Source organism: Brachyistius frenatus, unplaced genomic scaffold (genome assembly GCF_029030835.1).
Source record: "Brachyistius frenatus isolate BFR_SWC_R1_liver_20210118 unplaced genomic scaffold, ASM2903083v1 Contig_16, whole genome shotgun sequence".
NCBI lineage: Eukaryota > Metazoa > Chordata > Actinopteri > Embiotocidae > Brachyistius > Brachyistius frenatus.
Genome location: NW_027210615.1, coordinates 3,017,611 through 3,038,250, shown reverse-complemented (window position 1 = coordinate 3,038,250; position 20,640 = coordinate 3,017,611). Strand labels below are relative to the sequence as shown.

At 41.5% G+C, this 20,640-nt stretch overlaps 1 protein-coding gene across 2 annotated transcripts in view; it reads right to left on the bottom strand.

The window, feature by feature from the left end:
• Nucleotides 1-18,852, bottom strand: part of mtor (mechanistic target of rapamycin kinase) — an 84,893-nt gene extending 66,041 nt beyond the window's left edge. For both annotated transcript variants that reach the window (XM_069693986.1, XM_069693987.1), the window contains exons 1-21: nucleotides 18,719-18,852; nucleotides 18,140-18,282; nucleotides 17,802-17,910; nucleotides 17,075-17,307; nucleotides 16,230-16,430; nucleotides 16,001-16,135; nucleotides 15,645-15,920; nucleotides 14,040-14,145; nucleotides 13,611-13,797; nucleotides 13,189-13,317; nucleotides 12,799-13,043; nucleotides 11,755-11,964; nucleotides 11,391-11,596; nucleotides 10,823-10,945; nucleotides 10,509-10,592; nucleotides 9,485-9,577; nucleotides 9,115-9,249; nucleotides 8,311-8,440; nucleotides 3,991-4,241; nucleotides 3,774-3,860; nucleotides 1,922-2,089 (exon numbers count right to left, since the gene is read on the bottom strand). In XM_069693986.1, coding sequence (XP_069550087.1) covers nucleotides 1,922-2,089; nucleotides 3,774-3,860; nucleotides 3,991-4,241; nucleotides 8,311-8,440; nucleotides 9,115-9,249; nucleotides 9,485-9,577; nucleotides 10,509-10,592; nucleotides 10,823-10,945; nucleotides 11,391-11,596; nucleotides 11,755-11,964; nucleotides 12,799-13,043; nucleotides 13,189-13,317; nucleotides 13,611-13,797; nucleotides 14,040-14,145; nucleotides 15,645-15,920; nucleotides 16,001-16,135; nucleotides 16,230-16,430; nucleotides 17,075-17,307; nucleotides 17,802-17,910; nucleotides 18,140-18,268 — 3,237 coding nt within the window. In that variant the 5' untranslated portion in view covers nucleotides 18,269-18,282; nucleotides 18,719-18,852. The remainder of the gene's footprint in view (nucleotides 1-1,921; nucleotides 2,090-3,773; nucleotides 3,861-3,990; nucleotides 4,242-8,310; nucleotides 8,441-9,114; nucleotides 9,250-9,484; nucleotides 9,578-10,508; nucleotides 10,593-10,822; nucleotides 10,946-11,390; nucleotides 11,597-11,754; nucleotides 11,965-12,798; nucleotides 13,044-13,188; nucleotides 13,318-13,610; nucleotides 13,798-14,039; nucleotides 14,146-15,644; nucleotides 15,921-16,000; nucleotides 16,136-16,229; nucleotides 16,431-17,074; nucleotides 17,308-17,801; nucleotides 17,911-18,139; nucleotides 18,283-18,718) is intronic.
• Nucleotides 18,853-20,640: the final 1,788 nt, after the last annotated feature.

Here is a 20,640-nt window from a genome sequence, read left to right as displayed (position 1 = left end):
ACCTTGCATCAACATGGTCCTGGGTGACCACCTGAGGTTGAATCTCACTTCCTCCGCTGTTTATGCAAATGAACACGTAGGCTACGTCACGAAAATATACAAGTAAATAAACACAAGAACAGGAACCTGAACATCCGAACCCCAATGATTCGGGTCAGATTAATTCATTGTTCCATCGCGTCTCCGCTGCTGTGGCTCAAAGGGGGCGGGGCTGTAGATCAAATGGGGTGTGGCCTCTCAGCTGTGTGTCTGATGTGTCAGAAATTACAGGAGATAAACTACAAGACAGATACATGAGAAGAGTTTATGCTACAGGTTAGGCTATCTATGACATAGTTCACATTTGGAAATGTCTGAACACTGGAGTTTGTAAATCTAATTCACATCCTGAAACCCAAAGTCCTGTTCGGCTCGTTAGATGAATTAATTATGAATTAATTATTGATCCACAGCGCGTGTCCGCTGCGTCTCTCCCATTGCTATGGATGATGTGTCAGAAATAACATACGATATTAACTAAAAGAAAAAATGATAAACCCAGAGGAGGTTTTGGTGAAACAAGCATCATGTGTTTTAATTCCCTAATCAGCTGCTTCATAACGTCAGTTTGCAGTAAGTTTCTCCTGCTGTCAGTCGGCTACAGTTCAGCAGAATCACACAGAACACTGAATACAAATAAATGAAGAGCAGGCAGAGATCAGATCAGGTGAAAGGGCTGAATGGAGCAAAAACATCCAAAGCTAACAAACCTGCTTTAACGTGTCGGTAACTCACCGGAGCTCCGGGTCAGATACCAACTCAGGAACGTGGAGCTGCTTTTATTTGTATTTATATATCAAGAGTGCGTCAGCTGAGTAGTCGGTCTTACAATGCGTCCTCAGGATGGATTGTGTTTCCACTGCTAAACGAATGTGGACACATGCGTGCCAGACCACCTCCGAATGTGGCCTGAACAGATCAGACCTCAATGTTTCTTGGGTGTGTTTCCACCTGGACGTTTGCTGGCCACTTGTGGTCAGATCCAACATGTCCGGATTGAAATAGCCAGATGGAAACAGGGCCATACGGACACTTCTGCTACGACACGTTATCGCAGGTCCTTATCAAATGTATTCAAGCAAACTGAATTAATGTTAGGCAACTACACCAGAAAGAAAGAGCTGGAAATAAGGTTTGAACAAAGAGCCGTTCAACGATACAAGCTGATCATTAAGGAATATCCAAACCAAGGTTTCTCTGATGCTGATATTCCCGATGCGACGGGCCACAGCAGGCAGTTTGGTCTGTTTTTATCTCAATTGTTTTTAAATGACTTCATTTCTTTTTTAATTTCAGAAAGTGCTGTGCACTCTGTCGAGCAAGCGTTCATGGCTTTCCAAGTAATATTCATTGTTTGTCAAGCCACTACTGAGGGTAGCGAAAGCACTTTTTAGAGCACATCGATTTGTTCAATTAGATTTTTTTTCTGTTCATATTGCTTTTTTCATCACTGATTTACTTGGTGAGTTTTCTCATTTCCAAAATGTCATCAAATCTGAAATTCTGATATGTTAAACTTCCATGTGTCACAGTTAATGACTCAACCTGTAATTCTGGAGATAAGAAATGCAGGTACAGCCAGACAACTGAAAACTTTACTTCTATGGAAGGTTTTATTGCTTCGTCATCCATTATAAAAATGAAAAAAAAATATGTTTTATGCCAAACAAATGCATTGGAAAAAATTAAAAGCTTAGAATTAGTTTTGATCAAATATGATTTTGTGTAATAAAAACACTGTAAATCAATCTGAGGCTGGGCAGCTTTTCTCCTGCGCTCTGATTTCTGTATGTCGGGCTCTCAGAGTGCACACAATAAGAGACTGTGAGCTCATGAAAAACACCCAATAGTAGAAGCAGATAGTGATCTGCACTGCACTCACCTTGATGGTAACGCTGCGCCCGGTGCTGTTGTCGTGCATGAACACACGCAGCATGTGTGGGATGAGCTGAGGCAGGTAGAGCTTGAACTCTCCACCCAGCGCCACCACAATCTGCTCTATCAGAAGGATGATGGTGTTCTGCATGGGGTTGTTTGGTGTCCAGTACTCCTACAGCACAGATCAATAAATGTTGGTTAGAATATCTTCACATATAGTCTTCTACCAGAACTACAAAACACTGTCTTGGCTGTGTATAATATACATACAGAATACATTTTGCTACATTACAGCTCTACAGATGCTTCCTCAATAAACACTTCACCGTTTCAGATTTTAACTATAGACTCTCCCACTGACTTGGGGATGAGATTCAGTTTTCCAGCTCTCATACTACAATATGTGATGATAATATAAGTTGAAGAAGAATTAGTTTACTGCTTAACTGAACAACATCAATTAAATAATATCACATTAATCTATGTAGAGAATCACTTGCCCAAAATTCTTTCTGAAACACACAAAATGCCCGACAAATATACACAATAATTCCTAAGCTAATGGACAGATGTGACTACCATAGTACGCCATATGTTTGTCCTAAATAACTATGACCTAGATTCACACAAGCCCAGATTCTGTATATAAATTTTTACAATATTCAGAGGGTACATCCAAAGCACTACCTCATCCGCCTTGCTTGATTATAGTGCTGAGGGTTTGTGCAGGTCTGTGGAATTGGGTCAAAATGTGTTTCCATCAATAAGCTGAGTGTGAAGGAAATGTCTGGGTAGATTTCCCTCTGGAAACACAAAACCTTCACGTGCCAGAGGCGGAGAGCGAGCAACAACACTCGATGTCAAGGAATGGAGATAATTTCCCGTCAACTAGGACTGACATCCACCCTTGTGTGGATTATGACACCGTTTTGGAAAATCTAGGCACGGCCACTGTGTACATTAGACATAATAGCAATTGGAGTTAAGGTGGAGGGCTTAAAGTCACGCATTACTTCAATCAGTCAATGGGCTTCAGCTGTGAGATCTGGCGAAGGTGTTTTGTCAGTGACCAGAGGTCTCGAGCAGCCCCCAACTTCCTGCTCTCATTGCCTGTGGCAGCTGACGAGAGAGCAAGCGAGAGTACATCCTGAATAGCTATTCCAGCCCCCTCATCTGGATGCAGGAGCCCAACTGGAGTAAAAATGAATAGATTCTTTGTTTCATTTGCCATTTATTAACTCACAGGGACTTGAGGCGCTGTGGTCCAGTTCTCTCAATTACTTTCCACCAGGAGAAGTTACCGTCAATGCAAAAGTTTCGGCAACAGTGTTACCAAGATTCCGACACAAGGACGGTCATATGGAATATTTTGTGCCTTGCTGTATAATAATGTGCTAGACAAGTGTTTTTGTGCAAGTGCAGCCTGCTGTGGCTTTCGCAGTTTCTCAAAATCATGTGATAAGGATGAGAGTCACGAGCCACCAGCAGTTTTCTCTTGGAATGAATTGGAAAGTGTAAGTGTGAGACACATCTACCACTACTGTCAGAAAGTTTCATTTTAAACAACGAGCGGCTCTAAAAAGGAGAGTAAAAAGAATATTATCAAAAAATAACAGGATTCCTTGTTCTCCCAGAGCCACAGCCTCTTTCATCTTCTTAGTTAAGTGCAACAACACACATACTGCTGTGCAACGTGGGGCCAGACTTCATCCAGGGGCCCCGAACACATTACTTCTAATGAGGAAAGTAGGGAGCGCAACTGAGTGCAATTAGGAGTTTGCAGCTGTTTTCCTACTCACAGGAAAAGAAGAGGGGCTGGATGATGGGTGTTTAGAGATGTTGACACAGTTACTCACTCTGATGAGGGTGAAGATGTCGTCCATGTAGGGGCGGATATGAATCTTCACAAAGCACACCACCATTCCCATCTGCTGGAAGAGGAACTGGAGCACAACAGAGGCACAGTGAGGAAATATAGTATACGACATGCTTCGTGAAGAACTTATATTATTAACAACAAGAATAATCAGAGAACAAAATCAAACCAGACGGCTTCTCTGAACTACTTCCTACCTCTCGGATGCTGGCGTCACAGACCCGGATGACATTGAGGAAAGTGGGCATGACCTGCGGCAGAAACTGGACACACTTGAGGCCCAGAGACTTGAAGATGAAGGTGACGGCCTGGACTACCATGGTGTGGTGGTTGGAGAGCGACGGGTCTCTCAGGATGCGCATCAAAGTGACGATTGCAACAGCAGGGTAGAACTCATCCAGGGGCAGGTTGCCCATGTTTACAAGCATTTCGCTGGTGCTGTAGTCCGCTGGGGGGGAAGAGAAAATTGAGGGTGTTCACTTTGTCTTCCTTCTACCAACTAGTCATTTAACAATTTCAGTATTTCAAAGTCTTGAAGAGTACAGGCTGCATGGTGTGACATAAACCAGCTGTTGTGCTGGCAGTATGGGTGGTTTCCCAAGTGATCAAAACAGAAAGGCAGCTGGGTTTTCCTGCTCCTCGCACCTATTGCAGATGTATACTGAGCTTAAACCATGTTAGAACATAATAAAACAGGGGCAACCAAATAGTTAAATGCTTAGGCCACATACCAAATGGGCTGAGATGCCCGAAGCAGCGAGTTCCTGTTTAGATTCCCAACTGGTAGGCAGAGTTTCACTATCAATTAAAGGGCATAAAATGCTCCAAAAAAAAAGTCATCATAAAGAAATAAAACAATACTGATCTGATTCTTAAAAATGAATGCTGTGCCTTTAAACAATGCATGCCTTTTTCAAATGTCAGCCATCAGCCCAACCCCTCCGACAACATGCTGATGTTTACTTGTTGATGGCTACTCGTCAGCTCTGGAACCATCTGCTGGTACCGGTTCACCTTGAACCCTTAACTTAGCTCACTTTTGTTGCTTTTCCATTGGGCGAGAGTTGTGGATAGTACAGAGTACTCTGCACAGTTTTTGGCATCACCTCTGTCAAGTTTCCAAGCAAGCTGAGCCAAACCTAAAGGTGACGTTAAAACACTGCAGACCACTAATTGGTCAGAGAAGTGTCCCAATCATTGCATCAATGTGTGCGTGCAAAACAGGACGTCCTGCGCAAACCCTCCATTCCCAAACTCTCCATTTATTTTCACCAGTCTTTTGTCCTGCTCCCTTCAGCCTTCTCTGAAACACAATCTATCTCTTTTCTGTCACAAACAGCCACAGACTGAGAATCAAGAACAGCATTCCCTCCACATCTTCTACTATTCACGTGTGTCAAGTTGAAGATGATATCACGGCAGTTTCATGCGGCGTAACTATAGTAACAATGACACATTGAGGGGATACTGTCTGCAAAACAAAATCCAGAAAAGCACCTGGGACCAAAAATGAGTAGAGTCAAGTCAGTCAAAACAAAGAAGCAGCTTTAATAAGTTGGACCAAAATAGTCAGATAAGATCTTTTCTGTCTCACTTCATATTTTCTGTCTTTCTTTCATCTTTAATTCATAGCACGACACTTGATTGCAGCAGTAGAGGACTGTACCATGTGTGTGGTTTTGTTTAAACCCCAAGAACACCTCTGGAAATATAACTTTATTTGCCAAAATAAACACAGCAAAAGAGAATCCATTTCTCTTCATTGGCTTCATGAGGTAATGCACTAATTATATGGGTTCACTCCGTTACATTAGTTTCAATCAGATGCATTTAAATCCTCAAATTAAATACACTGAACACAGGATCTAACATGTTTGTTCTGTGCTACACAAACCGACATTAATCGGCCGGTTACGGCTGAATTCAGATCGGCGTTTGCACTGCGTGACAAAATAAAGCCTCCTCATTCATTTGATTCCTCGGTATTGTGGCGGACATTGGCAACCTGATGCAGACAGCTCTGGATATTCATTTAAAATTTTTGAAGCTGAGCCCAATTTTGCCACAACACAATGTACAGGCTCACATGTCTCATACGTTATAGATGGACCGTGGAGTGAGCAGCCAAGTGAGGGCTCCAGCAGTCATTAGTGGAATTAGAGAGCACAATTCTTTGCCGTTATTAAAATAAACCAAGAGAACAGTGGTGGTCTTGTTAACATTTCTAATGTAAATATATATATTTTTTTTTTTGAAAGCAGCTTTATTTTGTTTTGTGCCAGGCAATGCAAATGGAGTCTCATCAGTCATGTATCTATGCAGGGCTATTGAATTTTACAAGGCATCAGAGAATACAGACGTCTGGTATTCAGCGTTTCACTCTGCAGTAGAGTTTGAGCTGCTGCTCCACTCGTCTCCCTTCAGACTCCGAAGACAGAACAGACTGGCAAAAAGTTCCCCGGCTGAGGAGAGAAGCTTTACTGTTGGATCTTTTATTATTCTGGCCTTTGCCAAGTCAAGATTAATGATAGTGAAAGATGGCTACACATCTGTAGCTTTACAGCCCACAAACATGCATCAGTGTAGCTAAGTGAGGCAACAGTGCTACAGTAATTCAGATTTCAGCTGATAGAAAAAAATAAACTGTTCCCCATCCATAATGACAGATATAAATACAGCAGCTGACTTGAGAGAGGATATGCAGAATTTCATCAGTTTTATGATCATTTTATTCTTTACTGATGTGACTGGCCCTCTTTCTGGTCAGGTGAGGAGATGGACCTTGCTAGTGTCCTCCCACATTACAAAAAAATATGCTGTCAAATCCACTGCTGCTACAGACGGTGACCCTGACAAATCTGCCAACAGATATACAGCCTCCAGTTCTGGTCACACTCCATTTAGCTGCAGAACAAACTGGTAAAACTATTAGCATATTGACCGAGGTCACATTATGAGACACATGACTGGAAGTGGAGACCTGGATTCTCCATAACACAACGCACATGACTGAAGATAGAGGCACATTTTTACTGTCATTATTATGCATTTTCAAGATATCCAGAGGATGACGGCCTTTGAGCGACAGCATGACCTTTTCTTAATGCACCACCTTCAATCAAAATGTTGACGAGAGTTCCTGCAGTTAATCCCAGTCAACAGAGATTGAATGCTAGAGTTTGAAGCGATACTGGGACTTTGTGTTGTTCACAGGTTGAACCCCATTAAAAAGAGCAAATCATCATTATGTCAGTTCTTTAATATTGTGGAAAGTAAATAACTATGCAGCTTCGTGGGATCCTAGATTAGCACTGTTACCACTTCTTATGAATATCGTTGTTTATAATGAGAGCAAAGCTACCCAAATGTTTTGAATTTTAATCGTTTATGACCACAAACATAGTCAGATCAGATGGCATTAGAACAATGAATCATGTGGCTGATATTGTTGATAAATAAAAGTGCATATGGATGTGCTATAATAAGATCTCCTACCCAAAACCAGTAATGTAAATCACTGACAGTATATTAAACAGATGCTTGAAATCTGTCTAAAGTGGGTCATCTTAAATTAAATAGCTCCACTTTAAAAGCTCCCACTCCAGTTGTGGCAGTTATATTTCCTCAATGTGGAGGATTTTTACTCGGAGATCTGTAGATCAGACAAGAGCCAGAAATTAGATCCTAAAGAATAACAGCTCCCACAAATCTCAAACCCAAAGCCATAGAGGCTGTTGACTTTACAAATGCAGCGTCAAGACCTTGAAAAATCGTGTTTTGTCTCGACTACACAGACATATCACTTCACTGTGCTCCATTTTAATGAGCTGTAGATTTATAAGATGAAAAATAGCCCAACTGTAAAGTGGCTTTTGGGCAGACAGGATTTCACTGGTTGATGAGAGCCAGATTCAGAAATTCATATAACTGAGGAGAAAAATCTGTTCCTCTCTACAGCGATCATATTCTGACCGACGAGAAACTGCTGCATGGCGTGTTTAACCCTATACACAGCACTAACCTGTAAGGAACTGCAGGGATTCTGTATGTGCATTCACGTTTAAACAGGCGACCATTTGTTATGATCATACGTGTATAAAGGGGTCAGTACACAAATTGTATTTCACGTAATTAAATATTAAATTCTGTGGAGCAGCAAATGTGTCATATCACTATAAAAAGCTGCATTTTCAAATTCTTTTGTGGTCTATCCAATCGCCAACAATTCCACTATGATAAATGAGTCATCCAAGTCCTCTATATACACAAACTCTTTACAACACTATTCATCGGGCTCAGACAGACTCACTCTCAAGGTTCCCACTTTACAGACCCACAGAGAAGGGTTGGAAAAAAAAAAGAGCCATGTTAGTTTAGTGCCTTTCCAGCTGTTGCACTAAAAAATGTGATACTGCTATAAGTCCGAGGAATGCAAATAAACGGTTTGCTTCTTGGTGCACAAATAAAAGGAGACTCTTTGAACAACTGTTATTGGTTAACAATGATCACAGGCCTACCTGAGTCCTGACTGGACTTGGACTCTGAGAGGCTGACGGCGGAGGCGTCTCGTGACTGGTCGATCATGCCGATGTTCACCTTGTGCTTGTAGGGATCCAGAGCACCAAGAAGACCCAGAACACGTATCGCCTGTTGGAGACACAGAGTTAGCAATCTTTGCTCTGAATCATGTGTGACCTTCATAATACCAATAAAGCAGAAAAGTGCATTTCATCGACTTTGTGACACAAAGATTAACTAGACTCCCAGTGTTTAAAATGACGTGTCCGATTGTGGTCATTCAAAAAGCATTCAAAAAGGGATGGCAGGCTATTTATAAGTATTTTGTGAAAATGTCTTGTCTGCAGCCTCTTCAGGCCTCTGGAAGCAGAATGTTTAGCCACATATTTGGATCAGAATAAAAATATGCATTAATAACCAAGATCTGTACGACAAGTGTGCTTTAAAAAGTTTCAATGGACCATGTATAGTGACAATACACTCTCTGTGCCTCACATATTGGCTTAAGGAAAGGGAACAAACTATGGCAATTACCCCTTAGCTCAAGACTTGGGGAAAAGTTCCATATAATCATGGAAAAAAGCTATAGCTTCATACTGTACGTAGTCATGTGATTATGATTCACCAGTCAAAGTCAAAACATCTGAACAGACCATCATTTACTTAGTAAATGCTGACAGGAAGGGTTTGTGGGCCTAGAATGAGTCATTATGAGTGCCAGAGCTGCGTTGACATTGCTACTAAGAAAACCTCGGAGGGAAAACAAAGAGGTGAGGAGCCAAGATGGAGGCACCGATGCATACCTCTCTCCTGATGCCCTGGTTTTGTTCAGTCTTGAGGAAGTTGAGAAGCACCTCTAGAAGGGAAGGGTACTTGCGATAGGGCTCCACCACATAGCCTGTACTGGCCACCTGCTGGCCAAGTGTCCACAGCGCCACCTGGTGGAAAGTCAGAGGAAGATACTCTGATAAAAGCCATTGACAAAGAAAGATTTATGTGTGGAATGTAATTTCCTTTGCATTGTAACCTAACCATTAATGCAATAAAATGAACACGTGTAAGAGAACATGCTAAAGATGTATTTAACTTGGATTCTAGTGTATGTTTATCTGCATTGTAAGCTCTAAATAACCAAGACATGACCAGAACAAGATATTAATTTTCTTCACGTACCTGTCGCTTGGCCAATGAGGAGGAGTCCTGCAGCATGTCCATGATGATTGGAAAAAGCTCATCCATCCACTTCCTCATCTCCAGCCCACTCACCTGACAAGGCAGTCGAAGAACCAATCAAAACGCTCATAATTTCTGTCACTAAAATCATGTAAAATCTAAAGGGGTCTGAAATGGGAAGAGGTACAAGGACCTGATCATTCTATCACTGACAAAGTCTCATATGTTGTGCTATTTTAAAGATGTGATTGACAGATGGCAAAAAACTAAACTCAATTAAAGGAATGAACTGCTTTGTAAACTGTTTCACATTAAAACAATGAGTGATTCTGTTCAATCTGACCATATCAATTCACAGCCCTTTTGTGTAAAAGTTTGATGTCATTAAAGTATGTCAAATTATTCTGAGGGCAACTTTTTCCTTGTTTGTGGAAAAATGCCTGTGAAACTTTCAGCTAATATGCTCTCAGTCCGTTTGTGTCAACAACCACTGCCTGTTAACAGAATTTTAAATGTTCAATTATACACAGGGGAGGGCTTTTAGATACTACTTTTTTTTTTGACAAAGCATACAATTGGACATGGCATTTAATGTCTGTTATCTGTATTCCCTACGTTCTCCTGTGTCGTCTTTGAGTGTTGGTTCAGCTGGGCCTCCACCTCTTTCTGCACGGAGTCAGCCGTGTACACTTGGTCTACCTGAGCATCTCCTGCACTCTGTCTGACCTGCCTGCCTTTAACTGTACTTTCCTGACTCCTCTGTGGGGACCGTTCAATGTCCTGGACAAGGTGGAACAAGGCAAGCATTCATAGGCAGGGCACTACCTCCTTATTTCTGTCTCAGCAAAAGACAAGCTCAGATTGTTTGCATTAAAACAAAAGACTCACAATAAAGTAATTATGCACACATGGCAATAGATTGTGCTCAGATGTATTTGGTTTCAAAAAGCAGCAAATGTAAAATCAGTATGAAAATAAACAGGCTAATAAAACCTCAGGAACAAACTGAGACGAACAGCCTCACCTGAGCCAGCTCGCCAATGGTTGCAAGGACACTAATGACCACTCCAGGGTTGGGGTCTGGGTCTTTCAGCTTGAGGATGAGAGCCTGCAAAAGTAAAAGTAAGGTGTACACTGACCTCACTGAAACCCAGAATTCCTTTTATGTTTTGCAGGGGAAAAAAATGAATTCAAAGAGCTCATGGAAATGAGGCGGCAATAGACTTTTGCTTTTTCAGAGAAAGTCTGCTTGGTACATAATATGTTCTCTCAGGTACCAATGTGGTTTACATTCATGAACTCATACCCCTTCACCATGGAGATCGTGCACAATTGTACCTTGAGGATGGGTTCCATGTATGGCCGTATGAGGCGGGGGGCGTTGGAGACCAGGTGACCAAGCATACGAGCACTCTGCTCTTTGTTCCTGCCGACACCACTGTGCTCCAACTCCGTTAAGATCTGCAACCAAAGTACAAAACAGAGTCGGCGTTACACACCTGTTGCTCTCCATCTGGACAAAAATCTTAAAAAGGTGAAGTTATAGCACATAACACCAGTATGTGAACAATGACAATTTGACTTTGCCCTGCAGAGGAATATTTGGGGATTTTTAAGCTTGTCACAATACCACAGCGTTTGCTGCCCTCTAGAGGTATCCAGTAGAAACAGCACAAAACAGGTGATCTTTTGAAGCAGAACAAATGCAGTAGCTTTGGGAAACAGCTGTTTAAATACTTATGTAAACGGAAAAAAAAATGAATTTAATTCTTGCAAAAACTTCTAAAAACCCGTTTTCACACTGTTATTGCTGTTCCCCTGAATAGGTTAAACAAAACTCAATATAGGACCTTAAACACAATAAATCCTTGAGCTCATAGCGAGCCATCTGTTGTGCCTCTCCTACCTGGATGAGCATCTTGCGAAGGAAGGGCATTACAAAGGCAGGGTTCATGCTGCTGAGGCGTCCAATTGTGCAGATGGCCAGCTCTCTGATCTCAAACACCTCATCGTTTAGTGCAACAAACAGCGCCTGCAGGTTCTCAGCCTGCGCCAGGTGAGCGTCAAAACGCTCATCAAGAGACGCCAGCACACAGTATCGGATGTCTGGATCTACAAGGGAAAAGAGACAAGGGAAAAAAACAAAACCATTTTGACTCTCCTATCACTTTTATTCAATTTATAATCATGGCTCATAACAGCTGTTCACAGTACTGCATTTCCCCCCCCCAAATGCAACACAAAAACAAACGTCCAGTTTTGTGTCTTACCTGGATCAGTGATGCCAACAACTAGCAGCTTGCTGAGCACATCTGCAACAACCTGCACAGCGGTCTGGCTGACCACATGGCCACTGATCAGATGGATGGAGGGAGTGAGGAGGCGTGAGCAGGTCCGAGCTGCCTCCATCCGGATTTCCTTGTGTTCACTGTTCAGGAAGTGATCAGCACAGTGTCGCACAAACTGGGTGAGGGAGTGACCTGGTGAGAGAAGTAGAGATAATATAATGTGTGTGAACTGAGAGACTTGGAATTGCAACTGCTTTTATTACTTGCATTAATGCCCTGACAGATAATCAGAAGGTGTCTTTTGTCATTTTTGACTGCATGTATACAGCTATGACTTGATCCATTCTGTATTTGTGTCTCTACTTTTGTGAACAAACTATTAGCCTGAGGACTCCTCTTTATCCAGATGACCGTTTGGTGCTTTGGGATTTCCAAACTAAACATTGAAAGGTCTGGTGGCGCGCTGCAGTGAAAATTGAACTACTTAACAAAAATATTCCATGAATTATAACAATAACTATTCAGCCAAATCCACCCAGCAGTCCACTACAGGATGAAAACAAAAGGAAAGTAATAGTTTGACCTGCGCTGCTGTATGTCGCTCGCAGCAACAACAAAAAATCATAAAGCAAGTGAGCTTAGTGACAAACTGAACAGGAGTTCTTTTCATCCATCCCCAGCTGGACACATTCATCAACACAACTGGTTCAGCTGTTTCTGCACTTTACTTAATCATTTCTTTTGGACCATGTTTTTCTCACCTCCTGTGGCTCCATTCTTGTTCCTAATGATTGAAGCCTTCGGTTTGAAAACACATTTCTTTTCAACTCAACTGAATGTGGAGTGTGTTGACAGCGACACATCAACAACAATAGTTAATTCCTTAAGATTTTCTTGGACTTCAATACCACTACTCGTACTTGGAAATGCTCATTTTCCTCCACCAAAAAACAAATTTACAACACAAGTGGAATTAATGAAAGGAATGTAATGCATTATTACATAATAATAAGATGCCATTTTTACCTTCAAATTCAAAGCTTCCCAGTGTGCGCAGGGCCAGGGTGATGCTGCCAACATCACTGGCCTCTGGGATGTTAGTGAGGCTCGGCGAGGCCAGCTGGTGAGCCAGGCCTTTGGGCATGCCGGGGTGACGCAGAGGCTTGTGCATTAACACCAAGGAAAGCATCTTCAGCAAACCATCCTGGATGTCCTTCTTCAGCTGCGGGATTTGACGGCTTAGGTCGTACAACACTGCTGTCAGTGCAGGACTAGACCAAAGCAATGGACAAACAACCCAATATTATCATCAAAAAGTGGGAGGTGATAGTTTTTGTGGAAACTAAAAAATTGAATTCAAAGCAACATAGTGTAGATCAGACTCTGAAATGCTGAAAAGTGACCCGTCTGTCCTACCTGAGGCCCACAGCCAGCATCGGCTCCAGCAGCTCCTTGATGTCTGGCTGGATGCTGGGACCCATGGCTCTGGAAAGCATGCTAATACAGGTGAACACTGTGGCATCCACCTGCATGGTCTTCTGCCTCCTGCACATGGAAGACAACATCCAAAGATCATTATTAATCAACTCTGCCACAAAGCAGATACTTGTCAAAATATGAATTTTAGGCTTCATCTTTTTTCATGTTGGAGATGGAGAAGGGTCTCATCCAACAACTACAAAATTGGAGTTAAACAACAGTAATATGAAAGCTTTTAGAAAACTGTGTAGTAAGGCAATAACTTCAAAAAGGTTAATAATTGATAAATCAAACATATATCTCAATATCAAAATATATCATTTGTTATATATATAGACAAACTGCTGTCAGTTACTGACTTGTGTGCAAAGTCCTTGGGTGGCAGAGCAGCCTTGATGATCTCGAGGATCTTGGTGAGGTACGGCTGGATCTCTGCCCTGACAGCAACCACCAGCAGCCCCAAAGCCTGGAAAGCTGCTGTCCTCTCCTTCTCCTTCTTCAGACAGGCCAGCAGGTAGCCCATAGTGTCTGACAAGTATTGATCTGCACAATGGACCAACCACAAGGCACATGGTTTAACACCGATGCAGAGCTTTGTACAGGCTGCAAGACATTATATCGACTGTCTGCTAGAAACTACAAATGATGTATTGAAGCAGAGCCCACATATATTACTCCGGGGGACCAAAAACTATTATATTTCATGTCCACATACAAAGGCCCAGTGGATTCAGAGATGGGAAAGAATACATAGCTGCAAGTTGCTGTTTGAATATTGGATTCAGCTGTAAATGTATGTGGCTGGAAGGCAGCCAAGCGTGGCAGCAGGTTGAGGGTGGTCATCTGGATCAGCGGGTTTTTACTGGTCCTGTATTTCAGCACCCATCGACACACCTGCAAAGATCAATGTCAACTTTGTTTATCTGGTGCACAAAACAGCACTGGTCTTGTGTTGTTAACCCGCTGCAATGAAGTGGGAGTTAAGTAGCATTATTTCTGATATCAAATTTAAACATCATAACATCATAAAAACAAGAAAACACCAGCACAGCATTTCACTTACAGCTGGAAGATTTCACAATATATATTTCAGTATGTTGAGCCATCATTTTGAGTTTCTGCACACACCAATGCAGTTTTACATATAAAGTATACATAGAAGCCTCCTCAATTATTCAATCGGATGACCAACAAAAATGATTCAATTGGTAAACAAACTACCTTAACTGAACACATATTGCTGTAAACAGGTGAAGAAAACATCACCAAGACTGGCACCAACCTTATAAATACCAGAAGTATGCCAAATATATTTTGAAAATGTGACTTTACCATTGTTACCACTGGGGAGATCAAGAAACTTCTGAGATTTCTTGCTGTGAATGTGAGTTCAAAGATAACTCAGTCTACTTTCTTCCCCCCTCACACATCATCTGTGCATTAAGAAAATAACACCGATGCAGAGCTTTGTACAGGCTGCAAGACATTAAATCGACTGTCTGAGCGGTGAGAGTCAAATAAACACTTCCTGAAGCAATCAGTCTGAAATACTCATAACTATATAATCCCAGACTGACATTGGGAGAGGACAGAATAAGAGGAACACTTTATAATATGATACATAACAACTGACACTGTGATCTAAAATACAAAATAGTTAAATAAACACCTCTTTGACAGTCTAAATAAAAACGGAATGATAAACTTAAAGAGCATCATGTACTGTAACAAACTTACCTAACATAGCCTTCATTTTAGAGTGAAACAAGTAGGACAACAAAAACAGGTCAAATCTGCATACCACTGCAGAGATTGATGTCATTGATGACGTGTTATAATCAGGCTTTTGATAAATAGTAAATGGTCTGTACTTGTATAGCGCTTTATCACCTTTCGGTCTCAAAGCGCTTTAACATGGTTTTTCCCATTCACACACTAATGAGACAGATCACCATGAAAAGTGCTGCCATCAGGAGCACATTCACAACTTAGGGAGCAACTTAGGGTTCAGTGTCTTGCTCAAGGACACTTGGGCATGTGGACAGGAGGAGCTGGGGATCGAACCACCAACCTTCCGATTAGTATGCAACCCACTTGACCGTCTGAGCCACAGCCTCCCTCAAATAGTGTAAAAGAAACTATATTTCTAAACTCAGCTCCATTATAGCCATCAACAGCCGTCAAACTATCCCCTCATTCTTTGTCAGGGGGCAGTAAAAATCCTACGAGGTTTTTTTGGCACGACAAAAGATTATCAGAATTGCAGTGTTCCCACTGTGCAGTACAGTGCTGCCCTGATCGTTAATATGCAGTAACAAAAACAATTTCGGCACTTTCAGCTTCTATCAGTTGTTGTATTCTTGAAACACAAAGACCTCTGCTTTCAAATCTACCTGGTCGAATCGCTCCTCCATCAGCTCACGGCAGTACCGACTCTCCACCAGCGAGCTCTTGGCAGGAGCCGGTGTGGCTCCAAAGCTGAGGAAGCCTTGAGGCGTGCTGTAGCCCAACAAACCCAAGAGGGCGTTGGACTGTTGCGGCTGGACCGACTGGAAACTAGTGAAGGGTGTGATGTGGCGTGGCTTTGCTCCAAATCCCATCATTTCTTTGCAGTATTTATCGTGGACCAGCTGTTGCTGTGTGATCTCCTCCATCTCCTCACGCATACGCTGGGGAGAAATGACGACAGTGAGTGCAATGTTTTGCTTTTTAAATCCAAGAAACAGTCCACCGTGAAATCAGAACTCACCTCTCCCTCCATGCTGCTGATGCGAACCAGCTCATTCAGGATGAGAAGGGCACCGTGGACCCTGTCATCACGGTTCATCCCTTTCTCTTTAGCCAAAGTCTCATCGAAGCCTTTCTCTGCCTCCTCAAAGGTTTGCTGTTACAGAAAACACAAACACTTTTAATTACTGTTAAACAAAACATTAGTGTTCCCCTGGCAAATACAAAATATACCGAGTTGAATGTCTTACTTTGTACCACTGTGGTTTCTGCATTTCTTTGGTCTCCCTCTGTGTTGTGAGGATGAGCGAGGCGCGCAGGGCAGACACAGCGCCTTCTCGGATGGCCTGCTTGGGGTCCCATACCGCGTAAAAGATGTTGTCAAAAAAGGGCTGCACTTGCTGAAAGAAGAAGGTGGGTGCACTCACGGCCAGCTCCCTCAACACGAGCACCTGAAGAGAGAGAAAACCATTTTGTGTCTCATCACTCATAAGTGTTCCTCTCCAGTTTACTGGTTTTCAGTGTAAATAAATGTAAAGTTTACATATTATCAACAATTCAGAAGTTATAATGCTATTTTGAGGGTGTCAAAAAAAAGGAGTGAATCAGTGTTTATATTTTCCTTCTTTCTTTGTGTATTCCTAATAGACTATTTAGCCCTATCAGAGAATAACTACTGCTCTCAGATAACATTAAAAAGGTGCATCTGTTTTACAGAGATGTTCTCTAATTTCTCAAATTACACTGCACAGTACAATATTCACTGAAAAAACAAGCTCATATTGAAGAAAAAACATCAAACAACGTGGTAAAAGTAAGTATCCCGAAGCATACTGGTACTATTTTAAACCAAATCCAATGGTCTGGTCAGCAGTGACTGAGGTCACTATCCAGGGAAAGATAGACCAGTCACAAAGAAGCTTATTATAGCTTTCTAAAGATAAAAAAAATAATAATAATCAAAAGGCAATGGTACAATGGAACAATCCACAGTCAAATCATCATCTGCCCTCACCTCCAACATACACAAACACCACCAATAAGTTGTGGTATTTAAACAACAAACACCAGTCCCTGTTTTGCACGGGTGACTTACTGCAGCATGACGTCTGCCTTCATTTCGGTCTGCTCCCAGCCACTCCAGGGCCCTCTTCACCTCAAACTCCACATACTCAGCAGTAAAGGTGTCCCCAGCCATAGACAAGTGGCCCATGGCTTTAGACGCCATCTCCATGACCACCTGGTCGCTGGAAGGGAGCAGGTTGCGCAGGTAGTTGGCAAATCGGCTGATCCGGGTGGCATTGCCTCCCTCGACTCCAATGAGACTCACTGAAACAATAACATAACATTTAACACATTATTAGTACATAAGGTTATACACTATTCCATGTAACCCACATCAAGGGCAGTAACAATCACAGTACAATAACACTGTTGACTGTGTTTCTTGGTTTGTTTGTATATAATATATAGATATATACTGTACTGTATATATATATGTGTTGACTGTGTTTCTTGGTATGTTGTATATAATATATATAGATATATAATGTACTGTATATACTGTGCATTTTATATTTTATATTTATATTTTTTACTGCTATTTACTGCTATTTATTTTATTGCTTTTCTATTATTCTATTATTTTATTCTATTATTTCTATTATTATCTTATTGCTTCTGTATGCTGCTGTAGCGAAAAAATTCCCCCTCGGGGATTAATAAAGTAAATACCTACCTAACTTATCTAAATGTAGTTCTGTGAAATCTTAAATAAGTTTAAAAAGTAAAGTATATAATTGTTATCACTGTTTAAAGCTTACCTATGGCAAGAATCCCTCCTTTCTTTTCATTCACATCAGAGCTGGATACCAGCTCAAATATGTGGTGGTTTAACTCATCGTAGAAAGTCGTGGCTTCATCTTGGCTCAACTGTGGAAAACAACAAAAAAGTGACATAAAACCAGTTTTGTGTAGGAAAACTAGGTGTCTCCAGTCCAGGGGAAAACGTTTCACATCACTGAGTATGTAGTTCCCACCCAATCACCACTGCAGCTCCAGCGGGCAACAGAAGCTCAACCAAAACATCAACATGGGAAACAGGACATAACTACATCCTCGTGAAAAGTTTCTACAAGTGCATGTTTATCGTGGCCGCTACCTCTCTGAGCTCTGTAGTCACGTAGTGCTGCAGATCTTTGGCAGATTTCGCCCGTGTGTCTTCATTTCGACTCTTCAGGCCGCCGACAAACTGTTGCAGCACGGTGGCTGTGCCCGACATGATCACCATTTCGGAAGCTTTATCTGCAAATGAACAGCTTATTTACTTCAGCATTCCAGGATATCAAAGGTATAAATGAAACGCAGTAAAATAAAAAATAAATTTAAAAAAAGTATTGGTGCTAAACTTTGAAATAATGAATAATCGTACACACGCGATGTTGTTGTTAGCTGACGCTATAACCAGCCTGCTAACGTGTCCGGCTAACCTCGCAGGTTAGTTAGAAACATAACAATACAGTCGGCTGGAAGGACATCGTCCTGGGAAGGACATCGTCCTGGGAAGGACACAACGTTCAGGAGGCAACTGAGACGTTCAGGTAGCATGCGTCAAGTACACGTAAATTCAGGGGTGAGTCACGCTTGTTTTGTTTGGCTAACGTTAGCGAGTGCTAACAGGACGCTATCTAAACAGAGCGAGCCGGTTTGCGAGGCAGTAAAGACACGTGGTACCACTCACGTGTTTGTCGTCATATGCCGAGACCCGAAATCCTTTTCCACTTGTGCAGAATATCAGAATATCTCTCATTGTACGACTACTTGGCTAGCACAGCGCGAGCTCGGCCAGCTCAGGTACCTCTGGTGGTGGCTCGGGCTTCAGCAGGGTTGCGCGCGGCGAACCTCACGAGCGCGGCTGCTGCGCAAGCGTGCGCGCAGCTCGTGCGCAGTTGAATAGGTTATAGGTAAGGTTAGGTAGGTTAGGTAAGGTTAGGTAGGTTGGTTAGGTAAGGTTAAGTTGGTTAGGTAGGTTAGTTAGGCAAGGTTAGTTAGGTTAGGTAGGTTGGTTAGGTAAGGTTAGTTAGGTAGGTTGGTTAGGCAAGGTTAAGTTAGGTATGTTGGTTAGTTAGGTTAGTTAGGTTAGGTAAGGTTAGTTAGGTTAGTTAGGTTAGGTAAGGTAAGGTAAGGTTAGATTAGGTTAGGTTAGGTAGTTACTTTATTAATCCCCGAGGGGAATTTTTTTTTTCGCTACAGCAGCATACAGGAAGCAATAAAATAATAATAGAATAATAAAAAGCAATAAAATAGCAGTAAAAAAAATATTAAAATATGAAATATAAAATGCACAGTATATACAGTAAATACAGTATATACAGTACAGTATATATCTATATATTATATACTTTTGAGGTTCGAGAACTTTAGTGCGATATTTTTGGTTTGTGGGACTTTATACTGTTTGTCTTTCTGCTTTTCAGGGAAAAACTGTACTTGAGGTTGGATTTTCTATATTTTACTCATGTAGGCAACAACGTTTGTATTCTTATAATATGAATACACTTGGTGTATATAATATATATAGATATATACTGTACTGTATATACTGTGCATTTTATATTTATATTTAATATTTTTTACTGCTATTTTAATGCTATTTTATTGCTTTTCTATTATTCTATTATTATCTTATTGCTTCTGTATGCTGCTGTAGCGGGAAAAAATGTCCCCTCGGGGATTAATAAAGTAACTACCTACCTACCTACCTAATTATCCACAACTTTATAAGGCCACTCTTCAATCCTGTTTTCAACTCTAGAGCTGTAGTATTGTGCTTACTCAGTCACAATTGCACTTAAATGAAAGGTTAGGTTAGGTTAGGTAGTTACTTTATTAATCCCCGAGACATGCATCTGTTGACTGTATCCTGCTGCCTTGCTGTGATCACTGCCGTTGTGTTTATATTCAGGGCCCGAGCACTGATGTGTTTGGGATTAAATCTTATCAAAATAATTAGTTTTCGTCGATGCGTGTGCCCGTAAAGAGGCGGCCATTTTGAGCGTCTGAGTGTCTCGCCATGAAACTAGGAGTTGCTTTAAATCTTATGTACATGGACCTACCTTCTCCAAACATCACAGGTATGATAACAGCCCCGCCCTGAAGACCCCTGTGGGGTAATATTCGCTCATAGTCATAGCGCCCCCTGTTGGCCACCGGAAATGACACTTTTCATACTTTCACATTCTACGTCGAGCTGGTTGATCACATGAACGTAAAGTCGGGTCACAATAACCTAAACATGGGTCACCTCAATGATTTCTCGAGTATAAATAAAGGTTGAAAAAATGAATGGAAATGGGGCACATTTACGCCATGATCAGTAGTGAAAGTAGCTCAGCATCTGTGCTTAAAAGTACAAATTTGAAGTAGCCTACTTGTGCTTGTGCTTGAGGTAGGCCTACTGTGTAATTATATTTCCATTTAATCCTGCCTTATACTTCCACTCCACTATCTTTTGGGAAATATTCTACTTTTTACTCCTCCATCTGACAGCATTAGTTACTTTTAAGATGCATTATTTAAGAAGCTTTTAAAATACAACACATTGTTAAAGATTGAACCAGTGGTTTCTAACCATTTGTTATAGTGAAGGTCAAATTTCAGAAG